Source organism: Oncorhynchus clarkii, chromosome 26, assembly GCF_045791955.1.
Source record: "Oncorhynchus clarkii lewisi isolate Uvic-CL-2024 chromosome 26, UVic_Ocla_1.0, whole genome shotgun sequence".
Taxonomy (NCBI): domain Eukaryota; kingdom Metazoa; phylum Chordata; class Actinopteri; order Salmoniformes; family Salmonidae; genus Oncorhynchus; species Oncorhynchus clarkii.
Genome location: NC_092172.1, coordinates 29,142,405 through 29,169,962, shown reverse-complemented (window position 1 = coordinate 29,169,962; position 27,558 = coordinate 29,142,405). Strand labels below are relative to the sequence as shown.

General features: G+C 43.8%; 1 protein-coding gene across 1 annotated transcript; it reads right to left on the bottom strand.

Annotated features, from left to right (window-relative positions):
• Window positions 1-593: 593 nt before the first annotated feature.
• LOC139384814 (epithelial splicing regulatory protein 2-like) lies at window positions 594-26,942 on the bottom strand. Its single transcript, XM_071129708.1, has 17 exons — window positions 26,774-26,942; window positions 26,450-26,601; window positions 25,833-25,961; window positions 18,967-19,080; window positions 15,847-15,961; window positions 15,660-15,761; window positions 15,233-15,287; window positions 14,569-14,679; window positions 14,279-14,411; window positions 13,954-13,996; window positions 13,071-13,372; window positions 12,108-12,338; window positions 11,725-11,923; window positions 8,817-9,027; window positions 8,145-8,340; window positions 2,397-2,496; window positions 594-1,787 (listed from the first exon to the last, which is right to left on the bottom strand). The coding sequence occupies exons 2-16, from the start codon at window positions 26,579-26,581 to the stop codon at window positions 2,407-2,409; spliced, it is 2,163 nt and encodes a 720-aa protein (XP_070985809.1). The 5' UTR covers window positions 26,582-26,601; window positions 26,774-26,942; the 3' UTR covers window positions 594-1,787; window positions 2,397-2,406.
• Between the last annotated feature and the right edge of the window lie 616 nt (window positions 26,943-27,558).

Sequence of the window (27,558 nt, the reverse complement as noted above, 5' to 3'; positions counted from 1 at the left end):
CACCTGTGTAATGATCATGCTCTTTAAATCAGCTTCTTGATCTGCGACATGTAAAAAACTATGTGCACAAAATTTGAGAAATAAGCTTTTTGTGCATATGGAAAATGTCTGAGCTTTCATTTCAGCTCATGATACATGGGACCAACACTTCACATGTTTACATTTTTGTTCAGTGTTAATAAATTGGTTGTGTGGGAGGAATGATGGTGATGGTCCTGAAGAGATCACCTTATCACTGATAGACAAATCACTTTATGCAGGGCCTCATTTCATTGGAGTCATCCAGACCTACACTGGAATATACATGTGGAATTGACTAGATCAGCCTACTAATAGGGATTACTAGAATACCTTATTTATGAATTTGTATGTGCCATTAACGATTCGAGACATCTAGTTGTCCAATTCAATCCAGTGTAAAAATACATTTCATTGGTGCATTATGCCATACATTCAAAAATGCTTTTCACAGCAAAAATAAAGTTACTAGTTGTCAATAAGCACAACATCCACCATGTCACAGACTACTGTATATCTTCGATAGAATTTAATTGACACAGTTCAGAACAAATTAAGGCAATTTAAAACACTGGGGCAATAAAGTTATGTATTTATTCAAACAGTTATATACACATACAGTAGTTAAATTCATACAAGTCAAGTCTCAAACTTGCTTAAAAGAAACATTTTTTTTTTCATCAGCCACCAGAGGTCAGCCAAGCCACAGAGGGGGCTGCTATTGCACTCTGGGTAATATAGGCATAGCAAAGATGAGAAACCAGACTAATGTTCTCAGCAGCCCAGTCACAGGAACCACTCATTCAGCGTTTTCTTAATATACATTTTTTTACACAGTTTGACAGTCCAAAGACAAGGGAGAATGGAAAGCATGCTGCAGAAGGACACGGTTTTCTATCAAATATAGTCTGGAAGAAAACAGATGGCACAGAGATCTACTCCCTTTAAAAGGATATTGCTTGAAGATCATGCAGACGAACAGCCAACTCTTTTCACATTTAAATAAAATCTACATTTTAGGAAGAGTTTTTTGGATTAAACAAAGAATCAATATTTGTCATGCTAGTATACTACAGAACTAAATGAGACTTTGGCTAATTGAGCCTTAGCCTACTCGGATTGTAACAAAGAGAGTGCTTGGACATATTATTCTAAATAGAATTGCATGCCATACAAATGCTTTCACAGCAGAAACAAACACTGTTACACAAGTAGCTGTCATTAAGCTCAGCATCCAGCATGTTACTGTGGCTCTCACTACTGTACATAGTGGCCTTGTCTTTTCTAGTTTTAGAAAAGGGAGTAGTGGAACGAGCGTCTGATTTCCCTTCTATGCAGTACCAGACACACAGGAAGGAGGATGTAAATCAAATATGTGTACAACCAAGTTCTGTGGGAAGAGGTGTCTGTCGGTCTGTGTATGAATGTTGAGAGGGAGCTTGAGAAAGAGGCTAAGAGGGAGGAGAGTCAGCAGATTGTTTGTGGGGAGGTGTGTGCGTGTGTGTTTGTATCAGTAGTGGAGGGAGAGGAAGTGACAAGGGAGAAGGAATCAGCGGTTGTGGTCCTCGACTCCTCCCTCCATGGTAGCGGTCAGCTGGTCGAGGTCAGTCGCAGCACACCAGCAGACGGACGGGGAGACCAGACAGGGGGTGGTTGGCGCGCTCGGCCACGGCCCGCCTGGCTGACTCCTCGCTGGGGAAGGTGATCAGGGCCTCGCCGCTACGCTGGCCGCTGAAGTTGTACAACAGGAGGACAGCGTCCGGCTGGAGCTGGAGGCAACAAACCACAGGAGATGGAGGAGAGATGAAGAGAGTCATGGAGAGAGAGAGAGAGAGAGAGACAGAGGGGATAGAAGCCACACCGCTCAGTCATTAGCACCATCCCAACACCAGGGGGCCACAATCTGGCAAAGAAGAGAGGAGATCCTGCACTGATCAACCCAGTAGAGTTGGAGAGGAGATCCTGCACTGATCAACCCAGTAGAGTTGGAGAGGAGATCCTGCACTGATCAACCCAGTAGAGTTGGAGAGGAGATCCTGCACTGATCAACCCAGTAGAGTTGGATGAGTCAGACGAGAAACCACAGGTCAATGCAATTCCTTCTAATGCATGCTTCCCTTTAGAAGAGCTACAGTCCAAAAGCAATCCCCTGATCAGTCTGTGGGAGTAGGTTAGCACACTCAGGTCAAGGGCTAGATGGATGAGGAGAGGAAAGGAGAGAGCGAGCGAGCGAGCGAGGAGAAACAGAAATAGTCACTCTGGAGCACACTCTTGATTTGACGTTAAGCAGGTGGACCGGCAGGCAGGCAGGCAGGCAGGCAGGCAGGCAGACGGGCAGACGGGGGCCATGTGAGGTACAGGGTAGGCTGGTAACTTACCCAAGTCTCCCTACAGACAGAGCCACTCTTTGGGCTGGATCAGACTCCTGGTCTGTCCTCGACTCATCTGAACCATGCTGCTGTAGTCTTCAGGAGAGTACTACAGTGTAATGAGGTTCACAGTCAGACAGGGGGACTTGGTAGAGCATTATATACACACACAGCACATAAATACAATCACACTTAAATGTAGATACACCACAAGTCCCCAACAACGCACCTAAAAACTGTCTTTGGAACATACAGTGGGGCAAAAAAGTATTTAGTCAGCCACCAATTGTGCAAGTTCTCCCACTTAAAAAGATGAGGCCTGTAATTTATCATCATAGGTACACTTCAACTATGACAGACAAAATGAGAAAAAAAAATCCAGAAAATCACATTGTAGGATTTTTTATGAATTGATTTGCAAATTATGGTGGAAAATAAGTATTTGGTCAATAACAAAGTTTCTCAATACTTTGTTATAAAACCCTTTGTTGGCAATGACAGAGGTCAAACGTTTTCTGTAAGTCTTCACAAGGTTGTCACACACTGTTGCTGGTATTTTGGCCCATTCCTCCATGCAAATCTCCTCTAGAGCAGTGATGTTTTGGGGCTGTTGCTGGGCAACACGGACTTTCAATTCCCTCCAAAGATTTTCTATGGGGTTGAGATCTGGAGACTGGCTAGGCCACTCCAGGACCTTGAAATGCTTCTTACGAAGCCACTCCTTCGTTGCCCGGGCGGTGTGTTTGGGATCATTGTCATGCTGAAAGACCCAGCCACGTTTCATCTTCAATGCCCTTGCTGATGGAAGGAGATATTCACTCAAAATGTCATGATACATGGCCCAATTCATTCTTTCCTTTACACGGATCAGTCGTCCTGGTCCCTTTGCAGAAAAACAGCCCCAAAGCATGATGTTTCCACCCCCATGCTTCACAGTAGGTATGGTGTTCTTTGGATGCAACTCAGCATCCTTTGTCCTCCAAACACGACGAGTTGAGTTTTTATCAAAAAGTTCTATTTTGGTTTCATCTGACCATATGACATTCTCCCAATCTTCTTCTGGATCATCCAAATGCTCTCTAGCAAACTTCAGACGGGCCTGGACATGTACTGGCTTAAGCAGGGGGACACGTCTGGCACTGCAGGATTTGAGTCCCTGGCGGCGTAGTGTGTTACTGATGGTAGGCTTTGTTACTTTGGTCCCAGCTCTCTGCAAGTCATTCACTAGGTCTCCCCGTGTGGTTCTGGGATTTTTGCTCACCGTCTTGTGATCATTTTGACCCCACGGGGTGAGATCTTGCGTGGAGCCCCAGATCGAGGGAGATTTTCAGTGGTTTTGTATGTCTTCCATTTCCTAATAATTGCTCCCACAGTTGATTTCTTCAAACCAAGCTGCTTACCTATTGCAGATTCAGTCTTCCCAGCCTGGTGCAGGTCTACAATTTTGTTTCTGATGTCCTTTGACAGCTCTTTGGTCTTGGCCATAGTAGAGTTTGAATGTGACTGTTTGAGGTTGTGGACAGGTGTATTTTATACTGATAGCAAGTTCAAACAGGTGCCATTAATACAGGTAACGAGTGGAGGACAGAGGAGCCTCTTAAAGAAGAAGTTACAGGTCTGTAAGAGCCAGAAATCTTGCTTGTTTGTAGGTGACCAAATACTTATTTTCCACCATAATAATAAATTCATTAAAAATCCTAATGTGATTTTCTGGATTTTTTTTTCTCATTTTGTCTGTCATAGTTGAAGTGTACCTATGATGAAAATTACAGGCCTCTCATCTTTTCAAGTGGGAGAACTTGCACAATTGGTGGCTGACTAAATACTTTTTTGCCCCACTATACATACAGTTTAAGTCGGAAGTGTACATACACCTTTGCCAAATACATTTAAAAAAACTCAGTTTCACAATTCCTGACATTTAATCCTAGTAAACATTTCCAGTCTTAGGTCAGTTAGGATCACCACTTTATTTGAAGAATGTGAAATGTCAGAATAATAGGAGAGAATCATTTAATTCAGCTTTTATTTCTTTCATTACATTCCCAGTGGGTCAGAAGTTTACATGCACTCAATTAGTATTTGGTAGCATTGTCTTTAAATTGTTTAACTTGGGCCAAACATTTCAGGTAGCCTTCCACAAGCTTCCCACAATACGTTGGGTGAATTGTGGCCCATTCCTCCTGACAGAGCTGGTGTAACAGTCAGGTTTGTAGGCCTCCTTGCTCGCACACACAGTTCTGCCCACAAATGTTCTTGAGGTCAGGGCTTTGCGATTGCCACTCCAATACCTTGACTCTGTTGTCCTTAAGCCATTTTGCCACAACTTTGGAAGTATGCTTGGGGTCATTGTCCATTTGGAAGACCCATTTGCAACCAAGCTTTAATTTCCTGACTTATGTCTTGAGATGTTGCTTCAATATATCCACATAATTTTACTTCATGATGCCATCTATTTTATGAAGTGCACCAGTCCCTCCTGCAGCAAAGCACCCCCACAACATGACACTGCCACCCTTGTGCTTCACGGTTGGGATGGTGTTCTTTGGCTTGCAAGCTTCCCCCTTTTTCCTCCAAACATAACAATGGTTATTATGGCCAAACAGTTCTATTTTTTGTTTCATCAGACCAGAGGACATTTCTCCAAAAAACACAATCTTTGTCCCCATGTGCAGTTGCAAACCGTAGTCTGGCTTTTTTATGGCAGTTTTAGAGCAGTGGATTCCTCCTTGCTGAGCGGTCTTTCAGGTTATGTCGATATAGGACTCGTTTTACTATGGATATAGATACTTTTGTACCTGTTCCCTCCAGCATCTTCACAAGGTCCTTTGCTGTTGTTCTGGGATTGATTTGCACTTTTCGCACCAAAGTACGTTCATCTGTAGGAGACAGAACGCGTCTCCTTCCTAAGCGGTATGACGGCTGCGTGGTCCCATGGTGTTTATACTTGCTATTGTTTGTACAGATGAATGTGGTACCTTCAGGCGTTTGGAAATTGTTCCTACGGATGACCCAGAATAGTGGTCCACAAAAAAAATTCTGAGGTCTTGGCTGATTTCTTTTGATTTTCCCATGATGTCAAGCAGAGGCACTGCGTTTGAAAGTAGGCCTTGAAATACATCCACAGGCTAAATGACGTCAACTAGAGGTGTACCTATCAGAAGCTTCTAAAGCCATGACATTTTCTGGAATTTTCCAAGCTGTTTAAAGGCACAGTCAACTTAGTGTATGTAAACTTCTAACCCATTGGAATTGTGATACAGTGAATTAATCGGTCTGTAAACTATGGTTGGAAAAATGACTTGTGTCATGCACAAAGTAGACCTCCTAACCGACTTGCCAAAACTATAGTTTGTTAACAAGAAATGTGTGGAGTGGTTGAAAACAAGTTAATGACTCCAACCTAAGTGTATGTAAACTTCTGACTTCAACTGTACATGCATACATTACACTTGTAGTGTAAGACACCAATCCACCACTCAGAACAGTTCCTCACCCAAACTGAGTGCGCAGTCAGACAGCACAACAAGTTTCTAATTGATCCAGATAGCAGAAACCAGGGGATAACCGGTCAGGATGAGTTTACAGTGGTTTAGTCAAGAGTCAGGACTGAACTCAGCAACACTCTCTCTTTAGCATATACACACACAGTGTGTAGGACTGTAAAGCCCTACAGTAACTGGTCAGGTGTTCTCACATGCTGGGAGCTTAGAGTTAGCCCCGAGGAAAACACACACACACACGACATTAAAAACTTTTCTAAACAAACCTTTAAGAGCACAAAGAGACCCAAACCTTTAACAAAAACACCTCAGTCCCATCCCTGTATCCTCAGGCTAGAACACCTAATACACCTGCCCAACCAGCCCAGTCAGTCACAGTACTGTGAGAGTTCAGTTCATACCTCCTCTGTAGACTCACTCCGCCTACTCAGCCAGTCAGCCAATGAGGGAGAAGCAAGAAAAGGGGAGAGCACAAGTGCACACGTCCCTTATTGAATATGCTGCAGTGCTGAACCATTGTTTGTGTTGCAGTAAAGCATTCTGGTTGCTAATATATATGAGCGCACTGACTGTTCAATTCTGAATGATGGGTTTGCCTTTAGGTTTGTAGTTAAACAAAGATGGTTTTGTCATGAGGTGGGGGAATTATACAAATATGCTATTAATGAATAAGAAGGGTTTGGACAGTTTGTCCAGGTATTTCTTAATTTGTGTGTATTGTTTTATATTACTGCACTGTTGGAGCTAGAAACATAAGCATTTCACTGCACCCGTGATAACATGTGCAAATTGTGTACGCGACCAATAACATTTTATGTAACACAAGCCATACAATGTACCGACAGTAGAGTCCTACACGGGTCAGTTCTGGAGCAGCACCCGCCCAAAACCAATTCAGAGCCCCATCTGACGAAAGATTTTTCTCCTCAACCTGATCCACCTGCATAGAATTGCCTACAGCTGACAAAACCTTTACATTCAATATTGTTTAGATAATCAAATAATTGAATTGAAACTTAAACAATTCCAAGAATCGAATATAGGCTGCAATAATACATTTATAGGCTATAGCCTACTCAAACTTTAACCAGCGCCCCGGTTTAAACTTCATATGGCCTGCGTATGGTCCAAATGAACGAAAGCCTGAATTAACTGATATTAAACTGAATTGGCCCACCTTAAACAAATACCTGCTTGCAAGTTCTGCTGTCTGCATAGCCACTCCATCTACCGGGTTGTTGTCCTGGTTCCACTATGACTCATGCACACCTGGTTCCACTATGGTGTATTTCAGAACCTTTTTATTTCTCCGGTTAGACCTACGTTAGCCTTTTTCACGTGAGCTAGGCTAGTCAGGGAAAGTACACTTGGCAACGTATTCACGTGGGGGGATAAAACACAAGTTTCAGCACCACACAATGGACAGTTCCCTGATCCACTGCGTGCATGGCTGGTAGCCTACATGTCTGCCTCACCGCTCACAGAATGGAATTCGCAACACAATAACCTCCAGGGTTTGTAAAAAAATATATTATCTTGATTTAAAATGCTTCCGACCAGCAAAATAATTGTTCTGAACCGCGAGCCGACCCATGGGTTGAAATAACTTTTTCATTGCACCCGCTAGCTGATTGTTTTTGCAGGTCAACCGCAGGGAGCTGACCAGATGCAGGACTCTAACCGACAGCTCCTAAACCAGACAGAAGATGTATTTTTACAGGTAACATACCACAAGGCAATGTTTATATGAGCCCCATTCAAACAGCCCCTTATTTCCAACTCATTTGCAGGTATACTCCTTTTATACATGTCAGTGAGTAACTGGCAGGGATGTTGTTAAACCATGGGGGCTGTTTGCATTTCAAATTAGGGAGGTGTTAAAACAATGGAAGTGTTTATGAATTTACCTGAATAAAAAGCAGAGAACCAATCACACAGACCCAATACCTGTACTTTGGTTACAGCATCTTAACATGCAGGAATCATGACTAGGTCTTAGGTGGCTTTTAATTTGCCATGTTTTTTTACCCCTACAAAAAAGCTGGCATGGTAAAATTGTGGGATTTTTGTATATGAAAAGGGACAATACACAAAAAAAGAGTGGCGAAGAAATCAACCAAGACACATTAAACTGCAATGGAGTTTGAGGAGCGGGGGCTGGGGAGACTGGAACTAAGGAGACTGGGGTAGAGGGAGGGGGGACTATGGAGGAAAAAGAAAGGTTAGTATTGGGGGTCATATTGGAGGTTCTGACCTGGTATCCCTGGAAGAAGCTGAGGATGTCTTTGACCCCGGCGTTGTAGGGCAGACCCTGCATCCTAACTAGAGCGCCGTGCTGGGGCATCATGGGAGAGGCAACGTGGCCTTGGGCATGGGGCTGCTGGGCCGCTAACGCTACTGACCCTGGAGGAGACGCAAAGTAGCTCATCGTGGAGGGAGAGACTGGGGGGCTAGAGCGAGAGAGAAACATTTATTTTTCTTTCTTTGGAAGCAAGTGTACATTATTCAGAAGGTGTTCCAGTGTCAAAATCAATACCAAACATGGCACTTTGAACTGCATACATACATGAAACACACATGACAAAAGAGGATGTACAGTTCATATTGACAAAACCCGAGAAGGAAATGGTTGTGTGGTTTGTACACTAACCTGGGGTAGTTCACACTAACCTGGGGTAGTGCGCAGTGTAGTTCACACTAACCTGGGGTAGTGCGCAGTGTAGTTCACACTAACCTGGGGTAGTGCGCAGTGTAGTTCACACTAACCTGGGTTAGTGCGCAGTGTAGTTCACACTAACCTGGGTTAGTGCACAGTGTAGTTCACACTAACCTGGGGTAGTACGCAGTGTAGTTCACACTAACCTGGGGTAGTACGCAGTGTAGTTCACACTAACCTGGGGTAGTACGCAGTGTAGTTCACACTAACCTGGGGTAGTACGCAGTGTAGTTCATGTTCATGTTCATGTAGAGCTGTGCAGGGTGGTGCTGTGGTGGGTAGTAGGCTAGGGTGGGGGTGGGGTGGGGGCTGTGTGGGGGCTGGGGTGTTCTGGGGGTGGCCAGTAGGGGGGGCTGGTACAGAGCAGCCTCAGAGAGCATGGCAGGAGAAGGGAACGCAGCATAGGCCGGAGGAGCCAGACCTGGGGAGAGGACAGAGAGCGAAGTTCAGAACCTCAGATACAACCACACAGGAACATTGGATCCTTATCATAACCTCAATATTACTACACCATCATGCCTAAGCCTGCACATCAAAACATCACGCTGAACCATCACACAGCTCCCAGCGGCATACAACATCAATCAAATGTATTTATAAAGCCCTTTTTACATTAGCAGTTGTCACCGGGTGCTTACACAGAAACCCAGCCTAAAACCCCAAAGCCCAAGCAATGCAAAAGCATGGTCCCTAGGAAAAACTCTAGTTTTACATATGATTGATAAGACTGTTAGTCACATAAAAGCCTCAAGGTAGTATTCTACTCAGTTGCTCCAGTTCTGTCCTTGATGTTACCCTAACCCTACAACATAAACACAGTGAGGGATGGAGGGAGGTCGTGTATTTACACACAAACAGGCTGTATGGGTCTGTTGCCACATTGACACAAAACACAGTCAGATGACCTTGTGGGTTGAGGGCGGATTTGCAGGTACACTCCCCAAACCAATCTGGCAACTCAAGTGACCTTGTGGGCTGAGGGTGGGTTTGCAGGTACACTCCCCAAACCAATCTGGCAACTCAAGTGACCTTGTTGGGCTGAAGGCGCCGAGTGACCTTGTTGGGCTGAGCGTTCCCAGGTACACCATGTCACCAACCTGGCAACCCGAGTGAGTGACTGCCATAACTCCAGGTCAAGCCAGTGAGATTACAGTTGTCAAACATGAGGTTGAATAAATGGAAACAAAGTTGACAGCAAACAAACAGCCATTTGAGCAACTGCTCTCAAAGTGTGGCCACCAGAATTCACAACAGCCAATAGCCACACCAAGAGTGTGCACTGCCTTCTAGTGACATGATAAGCAGGAATCTAATCTCTATAGCAACAGGGCACTAATAGAACAAAGTACACTGGGATAGATAGACACACCCACTTTAACCATGTGTATGCAAACAAACCCTTCAGAGTTTTAATGGGTGTGTTACAACTAATATGGGAGGGCATAATTACTACAGCCAACCCTGCCTGTGTAATACACTGATCAAAACAATAAAGGGAACACTAAAATAACACATCCTAGATCTGAATGAATGAAATATTTGTATTAAATACTTTTTTCTTTACATAGTTGAATGTTCTGACAACAAAATTACACAAAAATTATCAATGGAAAACAAATGTTGCCCAGGCTGATCCAACTTTGATGTAATGTCCTTAAAACAAGTCAAAATGAGGCTCAGTAGTGTGTGTGGCCTCCACGTGCCTGTATGACCTCCCTACAACGCCTGGGCATGCTCCTGATGGTCTCCTGAGGGATCTCCTCCCAAACCTGGACTAAAGCATCCGCCAACTCCTGGACAGTCTGTGGTGCAACGTGGTGGCGTTGGTGGATGGAGCGAGACATGATGTCCCAGATGTGCTCAATTGGATTCAGGTCTGGGGAACGGGCGGGCCAGTCCATAGCATCAATGCCTTCCTCTTGCAGGAACTGCTGACACACTCCAGCCACATGAGGTCTAGCATTGTCGTGCATTAGGAGGAACCCAGGGCCAACCGCACCAGCATATGGTCTCACAAGGGGTCTGAGGATCTTATCTCGGTACCTAATGGCAGTCAGGCTACCTCTGGCGAGCACATGGAGGGCTGTGCAGCCCCCCAAATGCCACCCCACACCATGACTGACCCACCACCAACATTCTCCACGGCGTCTCCAGACTGTTACGTCTGTCACATGTGCTCAGTATGAACCTGCTTTCATCTGTGAAGAGTACGGGGCGCCAGTGTCGAATTTGCCAATCTTGGTGTTCTCTGGCAAATGCCAAACGTCCTGCACGGCGTTGGGCTGTAAGCACAACCCCCACCTGTGGACGTCGGGCCCTCATACCACCCTCATGGAGTCTGTTTCTGACCGTTTGAACAGACACATGCACATTTGTGGCCTGCTGGAGGTCATTTTGCAGGGCTCTGGCAGTGCTCCTCCTGCTCCTCCTTGCACAAAAGCGGTGGTAGTGGTCCTGCTGCTGGGTTGTTGCCCTCCTACGGCCTCCTCCACATCTCCTGATGTACTGGCCTGTCTCCTGGTAGCGCCTCCATGCTCTGGACACTACTCGGACAGACACAGCAAACCTTCTTGCCACAGCTCCCATTGATGTGCCATCCTGGATGAGCTGCACTACCTGAGCCACTTGTGTGGGTTGTAGACTCCGTCTCATGCTACCACTAGAGTGAAAGCACCGCCAGCATTCAAAAGTGACCAAAACATCAGCCAGGAAGCATAGGAACTGAGAAGTGGTCTGTGGTTATCACCTGCAGAACCGTCTTGCTAATTGCCTATAATTTCCACCTATCTATTCCATTTGCACAACAGCATGTGAAATTTATTGTCAATCATTGTTGCGTCCTAAGTGGACAGTTTGATTTCACAGAAGTGTGATTGACTTGGAGTTACATTGTGTTGTTTAAGTGTTCCCTTTATTTTTTTGAGCAGTGTATGTTCCCTGAACAAACCATCAAAAAAAGGCATAACATTGACTGAAACATGTCCGTTTTAATAATAAACAAGCATTTCTGAAAGCTACTTGTCCTGTTGTCCTTGCTACATATTCTCCTGTTTACGTGATATGTTCTGAAACATCAATGGGACATGCAGTGATTCAGCTAGGTGTATTATGGACTTACAGGGTAGTTTGCAGGGTGGAGGGGACAGGCCGCTGCGGTTCAGCGTTCCTCCCATCAGGACGAAGCTCATCTCCTCAGTAGAACACTGGAACACCTCCACATAGCGGTCCTTCATCATCTTCTTGTGGCACTTCTGGGCCACCATGAACGCCCTGTCAGCTGACCTCATCTGAATGAAGGCGTCACCTGAGGGACGACCCTGGAGAGGAGAGGGAGGTTAGAGATGAGAATGATGCTCTGATGGAAGGGTTAGGGTGGGAACTTGTCACATCTCAATAGTGTAGAGCTGCTTCCGAATCCTCGGCTTGTACCCATCATCTACACTAAGTATTTCATATAAGACGAGTGAAAGTACCATGGTGTGTGTGTGTACCAACCAGTACCTGTTGGTTGAGCACCATATGAACTCCATGTGGTTTAATATCAACAGTGTGTTCTCCCATGAACTCCAGTATATCCTCTATAGCAGCGGTGTAGGGTAGACCTCGCAAACGGACACAGTCCCGCGTGCTGCCAGTCGCCAGGTAGGGGGGCGTGGCCAAGACCGGCATGGGGACCATGGAAGAGGAGGGCAGCGTGGAGATCAGAGGGGTGGACATGTAACGGTTCAGGACCTAACAGAGGGCAGAGGTCAAAAGGTTAGACGACAAAGTCGGCACCGACTTCATTATATTGCTGTTCCTGTGGTGTTGAGTCATGTTGACATTCATTTACAAGAGGCTCTGATATAATAGTCAAACAAACAACTCCTGTGTCACGACACAAGTACCATCCTCCAGCAAACTGACTCATGGGGACCGCATTCTATGCTGTGTCACGTATAGTCCTTCAACTTTAGTCATGTAAACACAATAGTCATTGCACAACAAATTAGAGAACTGGTTAAATATGGAGAAAGAGGTTCATCGCCAGTAGTCCTCCTTTCTAAAGAAATGATCTCAAATGACAGGCAGTGCCTAGAACACTGTACCTGTTGGACCTCAACTGTCTTTAAAACGCTCTATGCATCTCTACCTCACAGTGACTGTCTACTATAATGTAACTGTTGCACCTTGGCTGCAGTACAAGGGAATAGCTTGATGCATCTCTGATAGTAGGTTAAGTAGTAAAGAAACCCCATTGAGTCCCTAGATGCCATACCTGTTGGACCTCACCTGCAGTACTTCTGAACAGCTCTACATTCTACTACACTGAACCTGTGTGAACAGCTCTACCTCATAGTGACTGTCTACTACACCTATAAACAGTGACTGTGATGTGTTTTACCTGTTGGACCTCTGCTGCAGTGCTTCTGAACAACTCTACATTCTACTACACCTATAAACAGTGACTGTGATGTGTTTTACCTGTTGGGCCTCTGCTGCAGTGCTTCTGAACAGCTCAATGTATCTCTTGCCCAGGATCTGCTTGTGTTTCTTCAGGGCGTTCAGAGCGTACTCTTCACAGGAGAACAGGACGAAGGCGTCGCCTGTGGGCCGCCCGTCAGGGTACTTTACGAAGAGTAGGCCGTCGCTGGCGTCCGTCACGGGGCTGTCAGCCCCCAGGAAGGTCAACACGTCCTGGGGAGAGGCGGTGAAGGGAAGACCCCTCATCCTGATGATCACCTGGTTCTCCTTGGACAGGAACTGGGCCACCTCGTTGGATGTGCCTACAGTCACACAGAGGGAGAGGAAACAGAGTTAGCTATAAGTGAGAAGTAAGACCTTTAGCTAATTACTTGGTCCCTTTAACATGCAAATTATTGTTGCTTATTGCCACTAATAAATAAAATGCTAAAATGCATTACATCACTTTAAAATACAAGAGTAGACGTTAAAACAAGAGCAGTGAGTCAGAGTCTAGGGCAAACAGTATCTGCTGAAAGTCCAATGTCTTGACAGATATTATTGATCTCCAGTCGACTGGCTAGAGTCCACAGACAGACACTAGTCTCTCCCCCTGTTCTCTCTCCTGTATCAGCTCTGCTCTTTGTCTATTCACGCCCCCTTTGTATGGCCCTGAGCTGGGCCTTTCAATGGCCGCCGGGAGGATGAGGTGAGACACTGTCGGCCAGGGGTAAAGTTACCTTCCTCCAACTAGCCTCTGAGGGGTGAGGCCCACAAAGCACCTTTCATTCCCCCAAGATAAGCCAGGCAACTGGAGTGGTACAGGGCGGAGGAACAGGGAAAGTCCCTCTAGTCAAGGGAAGAGAGGGAAGGGGAAAAAGGGAAAAAAAGTCTGAAATCTGACCTCCAGCGATCTTGAGGAATTCCTCTCCTGTGGCTTTGTATACCTGTGAGGATGAGAGGAGACTTTTAGCAACTCCAAATGGCCTTTCATCTGACAAATGCAACATGCATTGTGCTACAGTTGGAAAGCATGACACTTTTCTCCTCTGTAACAGTATTGGCTGCATAGCTGATGCTGTAACGGTATTGGATCCATTAGTGAAGCAACAGTATTAGTATGGCTGTGTTAGATGTAGGGGCTGCTGTGTTAGATGTAGGGGCTGCTGTGTTAGATGTAGGGGCTGCTGTGTTAGATGTAGGGGCTGCTGTGTTATACGGATGCTGACCTCAATGTATCTGCTGCCCATGTGGTGTTTGTGTCTCTCCAGGGCCAGGTCTCTGTGCTCCTGGTTGATGAACCGAACCAGGGCTTCACCGTTCCTCCTGCCCTGCGCGTTCAGACAGAGGGCCACACCACCCCTGAAATACACAGGGAGAGGTTGGAGGAAAGGTCAGAACAATTTGACCCTTTATGGAGGCGAAGCTGCATGTACAACATCCTGTGGGTATTAGTCGCCAATTCTCAGTGGAACCGTGGCTTAAGCACATGACACACAGTCATGTTTTGGTAACATACTTGGCGATGTTGAGGCCCTTGAAGAAGCGGGCGATGTCCTGGTCAGAGGATTGCCATGGCAACCCCCTGGCTCTGATCACTGTCTCACTGTCCACTGGCTCGGTTTTACTGCTGCAGGAGACAAACCAGGGGGGCACAGTCAACATGGGGAACGGTGTTTAACAGTTACACACTAAACTCAATGCTGCATGAGACAGAGAAAGTAATGTTCAGAAACTCTTGAAGACAATGTAAATGGACTTGAATAGTACTTCTATATTGTTAAAAACCAAAGTGTTTCAGTAAGTTGTCTTCGTCAGAGAGAGACATGGTAAAAATTGGGACTTATGCAGTTTAACAGTCTACTTCACAGTACTCGAACACGGAAACACACATGCCAGGGGTTGTCAGGGCAATGGGTATCGGACACCGTAGTGAGATTTGTGTGGTGCTACTGGATAGCCAGTTAAGTACTTAATGGCAAAGTTGGAGTGGTTTAATGACACGCTTGTGGTTTCCCTTGTTGCTGTAATCAATGCTACGAGCCTGGCTCTGAACATGGGAGGGACGGTTGGTTAGGCTTCAACTGCAGTAAACACTAAACAACAGGTTTAGTATAGAGACGTGGCCACACAACCTGGTTGAGTGAGGTTACATGAAGTCGATGCACTGAGAATATACATACCATGCTCCCGATTCAAGCTTGTACTTCACAGCTTCAAAGCATGAGAATTTGTGGTCTGCAAGAGATTCAAACACTAATTTACAATATGGATCAAACTTCTATCCACATTTACAATCAAAAGGACCATACTGATAAAAAATAACTTCACATTAGGCTTGACATTGGATCCGCCAACAGAAGCCAATCAACTTCACTTATATTCAGACTGAACAATACAACAAATGTTGTTTTTAAGTGTTGCTCCATGCTGCCAGGTTGTTTCATGCTCAACAGGTCTGGCCTGCCAGCCTGCAACTTCAGCAGCATTCCTGTTAGCCACCTAACGTAGAGAGATTGACAGGGCTGTGGGGTGGCCAGGTGGGACTGGCACAGACAGAGAGTGGGGGGAAATGCGATAGCAAAAGAGGAGAGAGATGTATAGACTTACTGTATGGCTCAGCCAGGATGTGCAGGGAGAGCTGGACCATACACCTCACCTCCTTCAGCCCCATCACCTGCTCTGACAGGGGAAGTTCTGGGATGCACACATCTACACACATGTAAGGATGTTTTATCAGTCATTTATATAAGTACTAGGAACAGATGAGATTACATTTCATCTGACTCCGACTTACATTCTAGCATAGAGGGCAGTGTTAGGTCCTGGACCTGTCCAGCATTGGGACAACATTTGTGAAACTCTTTCCTCACATCCACAAAGGAGTAGAAACACTCCGGCAGGACCAGGTTCTGAAACAGACACACAACAGGTAGGTAGGTCAGTCATTAGTCCATTCTCAACATTCACTGAATAGTAGCGTACTCTGTAGACAGACCTCATGAAAAGAAGGGATAATAGGAGTGATGCAATGAAGGGAGACAGGAATAGGTGGCATAAAGAGGTGATGAGATAAAGCGGGGAAAACAGATGACATGACGCCATCTACGGATGATTGTGTGGATAGCTAGCATTCCTGTGCAGATGATGACGTTACTGCTCAACACAAGCACAGGAGACATACTGCTAACTGTGACCCAGGAATTACAACTTACACACGTGGCTAAAAGGTCAAATGTAAAGAACATACACAAACAAATACCAGACTCATTATCTGAACTGAATTATAGCATTGTGCCTACTTCACCTGAACAAAGTCCAAGAGACTGATTAACATAATACCTTTTCCATATATATATATATATATACACACACACACACACACACACACACACACACACACACACACACACACACACACACACACACACACACACGACCGTTCAAAAGTTTGGGGTCACTTAGAAATGTCAGTGTTTTTTAAAGCACATTTTTTTGTCCATTAAAATAACAAATTGATCAGAAATGACTATTGTAGCTGGAAATGTCTGTTTCTAAAACTAGACACTAATGCACTTGTTCTCTTGCTCAGTTGTGCACCGGGGCCTCCCACTTTTTCTATTCTGGTTAGAGCCAGTTTGTGCTATTCTGTCAAGGGAGTAGTACACAGCATTGTACGAGATCTTCAGTATATTATTTTTCTGAGAAAGGAAGGCTATTCCATGTGAGAAATTGCCAAGAAACTGATGAGTTTCAGAAGAAAGTTCTTTGTTTCTGGCCATTTGAGCCCGTCATCGAACCCACAAATGCTGATGCTCCAGATACTCATCTAGTATAAAGAAGGCCAGTTTTATTGCTTCTTTAATCAGAACAACAGTTTTCAGCTGTGCTAACATAATTGCAAAAGGGTTTTCTAATAATCGAATTAGCCTTTTAAAAATAAACTTGGATTAGCTAACACAACATGCCATTGGAACACAGGAGTGATTGTTGCTGATAATGGGCCTCTGTACACCTATGTAGATATTCCTTTTTTTTTTTTTCCCTCAGCCATTTCCAGCTACAATAGTCATTTACAACATTAAAAATGTCTACACTGCATTTCTGATCAATTTAATTTTATTAGACAAAAAAAATAAAAAAATTGCGCATTTCTTTAAAAAAAACAAGGAAATTTAAGTGCCCCCAAACGTTTGAACGGTACTGTGTGTGTGTGTATGCATGTATGTATGAAACAGTTGAAGTCAGAAGTTTACATACACCTTAGCCAAATACATTTAAACTCAGTTTCACAACTCCTGACATTTAATCCTGGTAAAAATGTGCTATCTTAAGTCAGTTTGGATCACGACTTTATTTTAAGAATGTGAAATGTCAGAATAATTGTAGAGAGAATAATTTATTTAAGCTTTTATTTCTTTCATCACATTCCCAGTGGTTCAGAAGTTTACATACACTCAATTAGTATTTGGTAGCATTGCCTTTAAATTGTTTAACTTGGGTCAAATGTTTTTGAGTAGCCTTCCACAAGCTTCCCACAATAAGTTGTGAATTTTGGCCCATTCCTGCTGACAGAGCTGGTGTAACTGAGTCAGGTTTGTAGGCATCCTTGCTCGCACACGCTTTTTCAGTTCTGCGCACAAATTTTCTATAGGATTGCGGTCAGGGCTTTGTGATGGCCACTCCAATACCTTGACTTAGTTGTCCTTAAGCCATTTTCGCCGCAACTTTGGAAGTATGCTTGGGGTCATTGTCCATTTGGAAGACCCATTTGCGACCAAGCTTTATCTTCCTGACTGATGTCTTGAGATGTTGCTTCAATTTATCCACCTAATTTTCCTCCCTCATTGATGCCATCTATTTTGTGAAGTGCACCAGTCCTACCTGCAGCAAAGCACCTCCACGTTTCACAGTTGGGATGGTGTTCTTTGGCTTGCAAGCTTCCCCTTTTTCCTCCAAACATAAAATGGTTATTATGGCCAAACAGTTCTATTTTTGTTTCATCAGACCAGAGGATATTTCTCCGAAAATAATGATCTTTGTCCCCATGTGCAGTTGCAAACAGTAGTCCAATTTTTTTTTACGGTGGTTTTGGAGCAGTGGCTTCTTCCTTGCTGAGCAGCCTCGTTTAACTATGGATATAGATACTTTTGTACCCGTTTCCTCCAGCATCTTCACAAGGTCCTTTGCTGTTGTTCTGGAATTGATTTGCACTTTTCGCACCAAAGTACATTCATATCTAGGAGACAAAACGCGTCTCCTTCCTGAGCGGTTTGACGGCTGCATTGTCCCATGGTGTTTATACTTGCGTACTATTGTTTGTACAAATGAATGTGGTACCTTCAGGCGTTTGGAAATTGCTCCCAAGGATGAACCAGACTTGAAGGTCTACAATTTATTTGTCTGACGTCTTGGATGATTTCTTTTGATTTTCCCATGATGTCAAGCACAGAGGCACTGAGTTGGAAGGTAGGCCTTGAAATACATCCACAGGTACACCTCCAATTGACTCAAATTATGTCAATTAGCCTATCACAAGCTTCTTAAGCCATGATTTTCTGACATTTTCGAAGTTGTTTAAAGTCACAGTCAACTTAGTACATGTAAACTTCTGACCCACTGGAATTGTGATAGTGAATTATAAGTGAAATTATTTGTCTGTAAACAATTGTAAAAATTACTTGCGTCATGCACAAAGTAGATGTCTTAACTGACTTGCCAAAACTATAGTTGTGGAGTGGTTGAAAAACGAGTTTTAATGACTTCAACCTTAAGTGTATGTAAACTTCCGACTTCAACTCTATATGTGGTGGAAATTCCCCTAACTTGGTCAGTAAATAAGGGCAATTATATTTTCTATCAAAATTGCTACATTTTCCCTAAATGGTAGGTTAGAAAATCAAGGGCCACTCAATACCTTCTTGGAGACCTCAGGGTGAAGGGCCTGTCGTATGATGAGGGGCCCGTCGACACACAGTGTGTAGGAGCTTCTGCCCAGAGCCTTCAACTCCGCTGAGACGGACTGCTGGAACTGTAGGGAGAGAATGAAGAAAGATACAAGAGGAGAGTTATTGTGAGAACATACAATGAGTCACACACACACACACAAAACTAAAGTATGCCTTTACTTTGTTGGTTATCAGCCAAGTAGCTCCCTATGGTCTTTTAGAGATCCAGTGTAAACCACTTGTGCCCAGCAGACAAACATGGGAGTGCCAATGTCACCTCTGAGCAACCACAGAGTAACACAGTACTGATTAATTATGCTCTGCTGCAACAAACTGCTAACTACAAAGGTTTTTATGCTTGGTTTGTTTTAGAATAATAGTGCTCTGGGAGTTCTCTCCCATAAGAATTAGCACAGTGTTTCTAACCGTTAACACTTTAAATAGGCCAAGTCTTTAGGCTAACTGGTACGAACAAGTTCCCTGAACAGGTAGGTTTGTGTTTTCTGGGGGAAGAACAGGTAGGGAGGCGTCCTGAGATTGACCAATGTGAATAGGTTTTTTCAGGTGTTTGCATAGCAAGGAAGTAGACAACAGGGATTGTGGTGCTAATCAGCACCTGGAACAAGGAGGATTTCACTTAGCAGTTAGACCAACAGTCACAACCAGACCAAACAGACAGGAAAGGGGAAAACAACCAACCCCAGCCAGAGAAACCAGCCGCTGCTTCGCTTCCTATAAAACAATGTTTGCCAATCACTAGGCCCTATAAAACACTTACCATGCCCCACAGCAGGGACTCCGAAATAGGTCTGTGTTCAGTAATAATCATTGCATTTAATGTGGCCCATTACTAGTGTTGTGTAAACATTACTGGTGTCTTTTAACAGTCAGACATAACACATCACCATCACCTCAACCAACAAACTGACCTCTCCAATTTGCCAGTTAGTGCTGCCAATTGTATTTCTAGCTAGGCTAGCTTCCTTCTTTGAGGATATAGTTTTGGTATCCTGTCTATTGGGGGAGAGTGGGGTAAGTTGAGCCACCCTTGTTTCTCAGAAACCACACATAAAATGTATCATCTGATCAAATATTGAGGAAGAGGTCATAATTTTATTGAGTCTGTGAAGGAAGAAACCACATGGAAAAAGTGGTAAGCAAGTTAGGTCCAAAAGATATACATTTTCACCAAGTCAAATTAATGTATTGTGTTAAGAGGTTTCATTATGCTTGTGTCTAAACCACAGTAGGTCATTTTAAGATTGTTCTATACATAAGTTGGGGTCTCTAAGTTTCAATATGAGGTCCTAAACTCAGCACAGAAGCCTCTATAACAAACTTGGTTGAGTGTGGTGTACCTTAACAATAATGGCCTTTCACTAATGATATTCCAGTGACCTTTAATAAAGCATGTGTGTCTATGTACACTGACGACGCAACAGTAAAATAAATAACTGACACCCTTAACAGAGAGCTCCAGTCTATGGGCTCAAGTGTTTGTTAGGTGTTAAGTTCGTGTTAAAATACAAAAAAAGCTATTTCGATTGTGTTGAATTGGGTTTTGGAAATAAAGATGGGCATGGTTTTGAAAAAGGTAGTGGTAATACTTCATTCAGTACAAAAATGTGTAGGTGGCTCAATTTAAGTTGTGCCAAGAAACCACTTTTTGGACAAGTTGTGTTCTCAAAACTATTTTTATGAATTCTGATACACAACATCCTGAAATATATGTAGATACCTTTGTTAGAAAGAAAACTAGATTTCACTTGACGGACTGATACTGAAAGTAAGAAATGGCTCAATTTAGCCAACATCAAAATAGGCAACACTTCTCAAATACTCTTTCCATTTCTAATAAACTATTCACCAATTAGTGGTTTGTTTAGCTACTACTTATCACGTTATCTGTCCAGAAGATCTAATGGTCGTTAGTGACTAATTGTGAGTCAGTGAGGCTAATTTCTAGGCAAGTCAGTTAAAAGAACAAATTATTTTTTTACAATGGCGGCCTACTGCGGCCAAACCCGGACGACGCTGGGTCAATTATGCGCCGCCCTATGGGACTGCCAATCATGGCCGAATGTGATGCAGCCTGGTTTCGAACCAGGGACTGTAGTGACTAGAGGTCGACCGATTAATCGGAATGGCCGATTAATTAGGGCCGATTTCAAGTTTTCATAACAATCGGTAATCTGTATTTTTGGGCGCCGATTTTTCCAATTTTTTATACCTTTATTTAACTAGGCAAGTCAGTTAAGAACACCTTATTTTCAATAAAGGTCTAGGAGCGGTGGGTTAACTGCCTTGTTCAGGGGCAGAACGACAGATTTTCACCTTGTCAGCTCGGGGGATCCAATCTTGCAACCTAACAGTTAACTAGTCCAACGCTCTAACCACCTGCCTCTTATTGCACTCCACGAGGAGCCTGCCTGTTACGCGAATGCAGTAGAAGCCAAGGTAAGTTGCTAGCTAGCATTAAACTTATCTTATAAAAAACAATCATTCATAATCTAAGTTATAACATTACTCGTTTATCTAGCGTGTCCTTCGTTGCATATAATCGATGCAACGCTGGGGGATGATTTAACAAAAGCGCATTTGCGAAAAAAGCACAATCGTTGGACGACTGTACCTAACCATAAACACCAATGCCTTTTTTTAAATCAATACACAGAAGTATATATTTTTAAACCTGCATATTTAGCTAAAATAAATCCAGGTTAGCAGGCAATATTAACCAGGTGAAATTGTGTAATTTCTCTTGCGTTCATTGCATGCAGAGTCAGGGTATATGCAACAGCCTGGGCAGCCTTGCTCATTGCAAACTAATTTGCCAGAATTTTACGCAATTATGACATAACATTAAAGGTTGTGCAATGTAACAGGAATATTTAGACTTATGGATGCCACCCGTTAGATAAAATACTTTATGGTTCAGTATTTCACAGATTTTTATTGGTGTATTATATTAAGTTAAAATAAGTGTTAATTCAGTATTGTTGTAATTGTCATTATTATAAATAAATAAATCAGTATCGGCGTTGAAAAATAATATTCGGGCGACCTCTAGTAGTGACACCTCTTGCACTGAGATGCAGTGCCTTAGACTGCTGCGCCACCTGGGAGTTCAACTTGAAGGAAATAATTATGTTAATGAGGGGCTCTTATTTCAACTCACTTGCCGTTACCCACAAACACCATCACACTGGACAAAACAACACTAGGCCCCCTATACCATCATATGCATTGTATTGAGACTACAAAAAAATAGAGTTTTGTTGAACCCTTCATTGCATCTATTGCCTACAGCTATCCTGAACCTATCACACCCTAAAAGGGATGAGATGTTTGAGTCCTCGTGGTGACCGAGACCAAGATGCTGGGTTGTTGGGCAGGTCTGTCTTGCCACGTGGAGCTGTGGGATCCCATGCCACTTCAGGGCCTGGTACGCTACATTTCACCATAGTGTGATAACATCTGGGTTAGGGAAGCACAGATACACACAGGAAGCTCATTAGCTAAGGTGGACCGGTCAGATAGGCCCCTAAGACAACTGACTGGCTTTCTCTGAAAAGACTGGCTGCCAAGGATCCAGAGGTCAATGACTAATCATCTGGGAGCCATGACAGATGATACACTGTATGTCATAGGGGTATCAACAGATACGGTAATGTATCTGGTAACATCTATGGTATAGATGCCAGTCATTTAAGTAGTCCAATAGATAATAGGACGGATATTAGTCAAGGAAAGTCTAGACTGACACAGTTGAGTATGTGACAAAGAGAGGAACAAAACAGCACAAACAGGTTGAGGCGCTGTGGAATTCAAAATTATTCCTCTGTTTCGGGGGGTAGAGCATCATTCTCAGAAGCCATCGGATATTAAACATTCTTCTGTCACCTCAGACACTGACATGCAAATATCTATCACATTTGTTTAGTTACCAAGAACCCTCTCCACACACACGTACAAGCAGGAACAGACCAGGATGTGAAGGTAGTTGTGTTCAACCTAATGCATGGCGGGTGAGGTGTGGTGTTTGTTAGCTCACGGCTGTTTTCACATCAATGCAGCCTCACCTTGCACAACCAGCAGCAGGATTAGGAATAGAAACAAATGGTTAAGGAACTAAGCGACACACCCTTTACTCTATCCTCTCTGCCAAACCAACATGCTATTAGAGCAAACATGTCCAACAGGACAGACCTAACAAAGGAAACAGGTATTGATAAATATGCCAACACTAGCAGCAAGGCTGTCATAATAGGAAATGTCAACATGCAACAAATGAGAACGTGCATAGACGGTCACTGTAATATACCTGACCTGGCCAGCCAAACCATTCATTGATTACCATTGGTTTCATTTTCCCCCAATGGAAGGTTCTCTGTTGCACTGTGCCATGGGTGAGTATGAGGTAGGAGTTTACCCTTGAACCTGGCCCCATCTGTGTTTGCTCTGTAGTATAAGCTATTGCTGGTGTGTTTGCATGGTGTTGAGACTGGACCCATGGAGAGGAGTAGAGCAGGGGTGGTGATGAGGCTCACGATAAGGGAGTAGAGAGTACCAGGCAGTACTCATGGCTAGGCCTGTTACAGTCACACCACTGTCCCAAACTTTAGTCATTTTTTGCCTGGACTGTGGAGATTAGATGTTTACAATGCTGGCTCTGTATAGGATCCTCTGGCTTGTTCTCTACAAGGTACAATGCTGTTGGAGAGCAGGAAGGGAGAAGACCGAGGGAGTGTTTTATTGCTGCTGGCACTATCTTTCATTATCTGCTTCTGCTGTGCACCTGCCCCTGTGCCTTCACAACCTGGAACAGGGTGACGCTGCCCCACCTATGAGAGAGACTTAGCAGCACAGAGAGCTGAACACGCTTTGCTCCGGGGTCCCTGGAACAGAGCATGTCAGAGCCTGTGTACTATCACTGCACTGATCTGAGGCTCTTCACACTCAATACTGGCCCTAATAAGCGAGGGCCTAAGACTGACTGGGGTTCAATGAGTCAAAATCCCAAATGTCTTCCAGACAAACCCATTGATCTGAGAACAGTTAGAGAAACTACAACAGGATTCTGACTTTATTTTTATAAACTCAATCTTAGGGAGAGAAACTTGTTGATATGCTGAATCGAAGGCAGGCTACAAGCCCACAAGGAACAGTAGTTATTTAAAGTTGTCCCCCCCCCTCCCCCAATGGAAAGGGTGCAGCCCAGCTCTAATCTCTATCGCCATTTTTCTCAGACTGTTTTCTTTGGTGAAAGATTTCTTCAAATCTGCATCCTTGGCTTGGCTACTCTGGCCTTATGACATTGACAGGTCCACTGAGATATGGTCTCTGCTAGGTTAGTTAGCTATTCCTACCTACAACCCCAAAGGCAGTCTCTCGTATGACTCACATTAGCTGAATGTCTCCATTCCTCCACTGACTGCCTGACTTAAATCAATAGAGACAAATAAATAAACTAAACCTGACCAATGGCAAGAGAAAGTGACCTAGCAGACAGAGGTAAGCCAGTAAAAAATGGATTTTTCTGGTTAATCTTTAAAGGGTCCACAGACCCACAAAACAAATGAATTGGGACGGCTTGCAGGTATAGAAACTCAAACTAGAGATTACTTCAGCAATCAGCAGTGAGAGCATCTTGCAGTACGGATCTACTCTAAATCTATAGTGTGTCAACAGCAAGAGCACTGTCAAACTCAGGGGCTATTGCAAAATGTTGTTGAGGAATAACTGGTCACTTCAACAAACCTGCTTGTTGCATGGGAGAGGACCACAGCATTGAGTCAGACAGCATCTCTAATCGTAACCCTAAATCACAAGGAGAGCCTGGTAATATGGGGTTTTCAATGATTGAAATACTGCTGGGGGCAGGGATGGGATTCGGTGTAACTACCTACCTACAGAGTGCATACAAATACTCTCAACACTGCAGGCAGACAGAGCGGTTGAGAAACACGTTTGGCAACATAAGCCCTTCTTTTGTCAAAACATACCAGGGGAGGTGGAACCTGAAAACACTTTTACATCCTGGTCATCATAAACAGGAACAGACTGCCTTATCGCACAACTACCTGGCCTGAGAAAACCGGTACTGGGCTATGGGCAGGGGTCTCTGTCATTCCCCCACTTTCTCTCTCCGTCCTCTACCCAGCAGGGGTATTTCTTTGCATTCTCAGGTAAACATTCAGTCTTCCAGATGTCAGCAGCTCGCATCAGTCTGGGACAAGACTAGACATGCTTGCCTCCCCGTCCCTACCTCAACCCCACGGCAGTCACTGCTTTAGCCAAGCAAGCCTACTCAAACCAGCAACTACACTGAGCCGGTCCCAAAAGACACCCTATTCTCATAGGGCTCTGGTCAAAAGTAGTGCACTATAGGGAATAGGATACCATTTTGGATTGAACTACTCACAACCTGTCAGAGTTTAATAGGCCAAACAACAGCCAAACCAAGTGGAATAATTTGTAAAGGTCAGATACCTTTCAGGGGTTTCCATTTGTTGAGAAAAATCGGCACACCTTGACATTTACTTAAAGCTTCATCAAGCTTCATCCTGTTATCTCCCTCCAGGTGGTTGGTGACACAGACCATTTGAATGCTGTCATTCTTATCATGCATGGTTGTTTTTGCCAGTTAAAGTTCAACCATTATCATATTAGAGATTAAATGCTTTGTTCAACATCTTAAGCTTTTCTTTGGAGTCAGGTTTAAAATATTTAAGTCGGAGAATGCAGGAAAGCAAAGGACAACACTCCAGATTTGAGTCCTAAAATGTTTTAGGGCCTGAACAGGAATCTTCACCAGTAGCCTAATCAGTCTCACCTGTTGCAGAACTTTGTCCAGAGGTTCAGCCTTGTAGAGTTCCTCCACAGACAGCCCAGTCTCCTCTTTACTCTGGTCTGTCAACTCCAAAGAGTCGGGCTTCACAAGACGTCTCTGAAGTTTCCCAACCTGTGAACGGAATCGTTGTTTCACCATGGCATGTGCCACCCATTTTAGTTATAAACTACAGAGTACAGTTTGGTGAAAACGCAAATAATTTCCCAAGTCAGCACTAAACATGACAGGCCAATTTTATGAACTCAGACCATCAAACAAGCAGTTAATTGTCAAACAAAGCAGTTAATTGTCAACGCACAGTTGCCAATGTCAAGGCGTTGACATATAACCAAAAAGGTATGCTTTCTTTCAACATATATTTAAAGCATTTCACTCAAGTTAAATCTGACAGGTGTAGGCTACACACCCATGAGCCTATCGGTTGGATTAGTTGAGGCCCATGCGCACTTTTAAAACTGTGACCCACAAATAATTACAGAACACATACCTTTGTTGATTAATATGTCAGCTGTCAAGTTAAAACATGAATCCACTACTTAGGACACAAAAACACTAAAAAGTCAAGAAGAAACCTTTACAACGGGTGAGAAAGTCCGTACCTTTTTCTCATGTAGATCCACAATTTGCCACACCAAGAGAATTATTTCCCTCTCATCCGAACCCAGTTTACCCCCATTTGCACCAGCTGTTGCCCCAAAGAACACCACCAGAATATCACTGTGCGAAGCCATCAGGGACCACAAGGGTAAAACTACAATTAAAAGCAAAGATTAAATAAAAATAACACCAGGATCCACCTTTTTCCAGTGATAAGAGAAGCAAACAAAAGGTCTGGAAATTCAATTGAAGTCAAGTAAACGAATAGGGGGAAAGAAAGATTATATTCAAGAGGACACGAAAGAGATTTCGACCAAAGACTCTACCTGATCAAGTACTTGAGCGTGTTCTATCCAGAGATACTGGTTTAACTGGTAAAGAAAATTTGAAAAAATCCCTGTTTTCTTTCACGCGACCTCTATGACAAGCCCAGAATTGTTTTTCACCCTCGCTATTTTTCTGAGCTACCTGTGTATGATTCAGCCTCTTACTTTCAGTAAGGGGAGTTGGCCTATTGGCCGCATGGCAAAGGTGAGGGCGGGACATAGCGCACCAAAATCTATGTAAACTAACCTGATTGGTTTAGCATGTTTGGCGGAAGTAGTAGCAAATAAGAATCCGGCTGTTCACACACCTTTGAAGTAGCACAGCACCTTACGCCTCTATCACACCGACAGTGTTCTTGGGATTTGGCACACCAGAAGTAAGGCTACATTCAAAACAAAATCAAACGTTATTTGTCACGTGCTTGGCAAACAACAGCTGTAGACTAACAGTGAAATGCATACTTACGCTCCCTTCCCAACAATGTAGAGAAAAACAGAAAAATAATAACGAGGAATACATAAACAATAACTTGTGGGGAACCAGTTCCGACTCGATGTGCAGGGGCACGAGGTAATTGAGATAGATATGTGCTTATAGATAGGGATAAAGTGAGTTGAAAAATATAATAAACAATAGCAGCAGCATATGTGATGAGTCAAATGCAGTCTCTCAAAGGGGGTCAATGCAGATAGTCTGGGTAGTTATTTGGTTAACTATTTAGCAGTCTTATGGTATTGGGGTAGAAGCTGTTCAGGGTCCTGTTGGTTCCAGACTTGGTGCATCA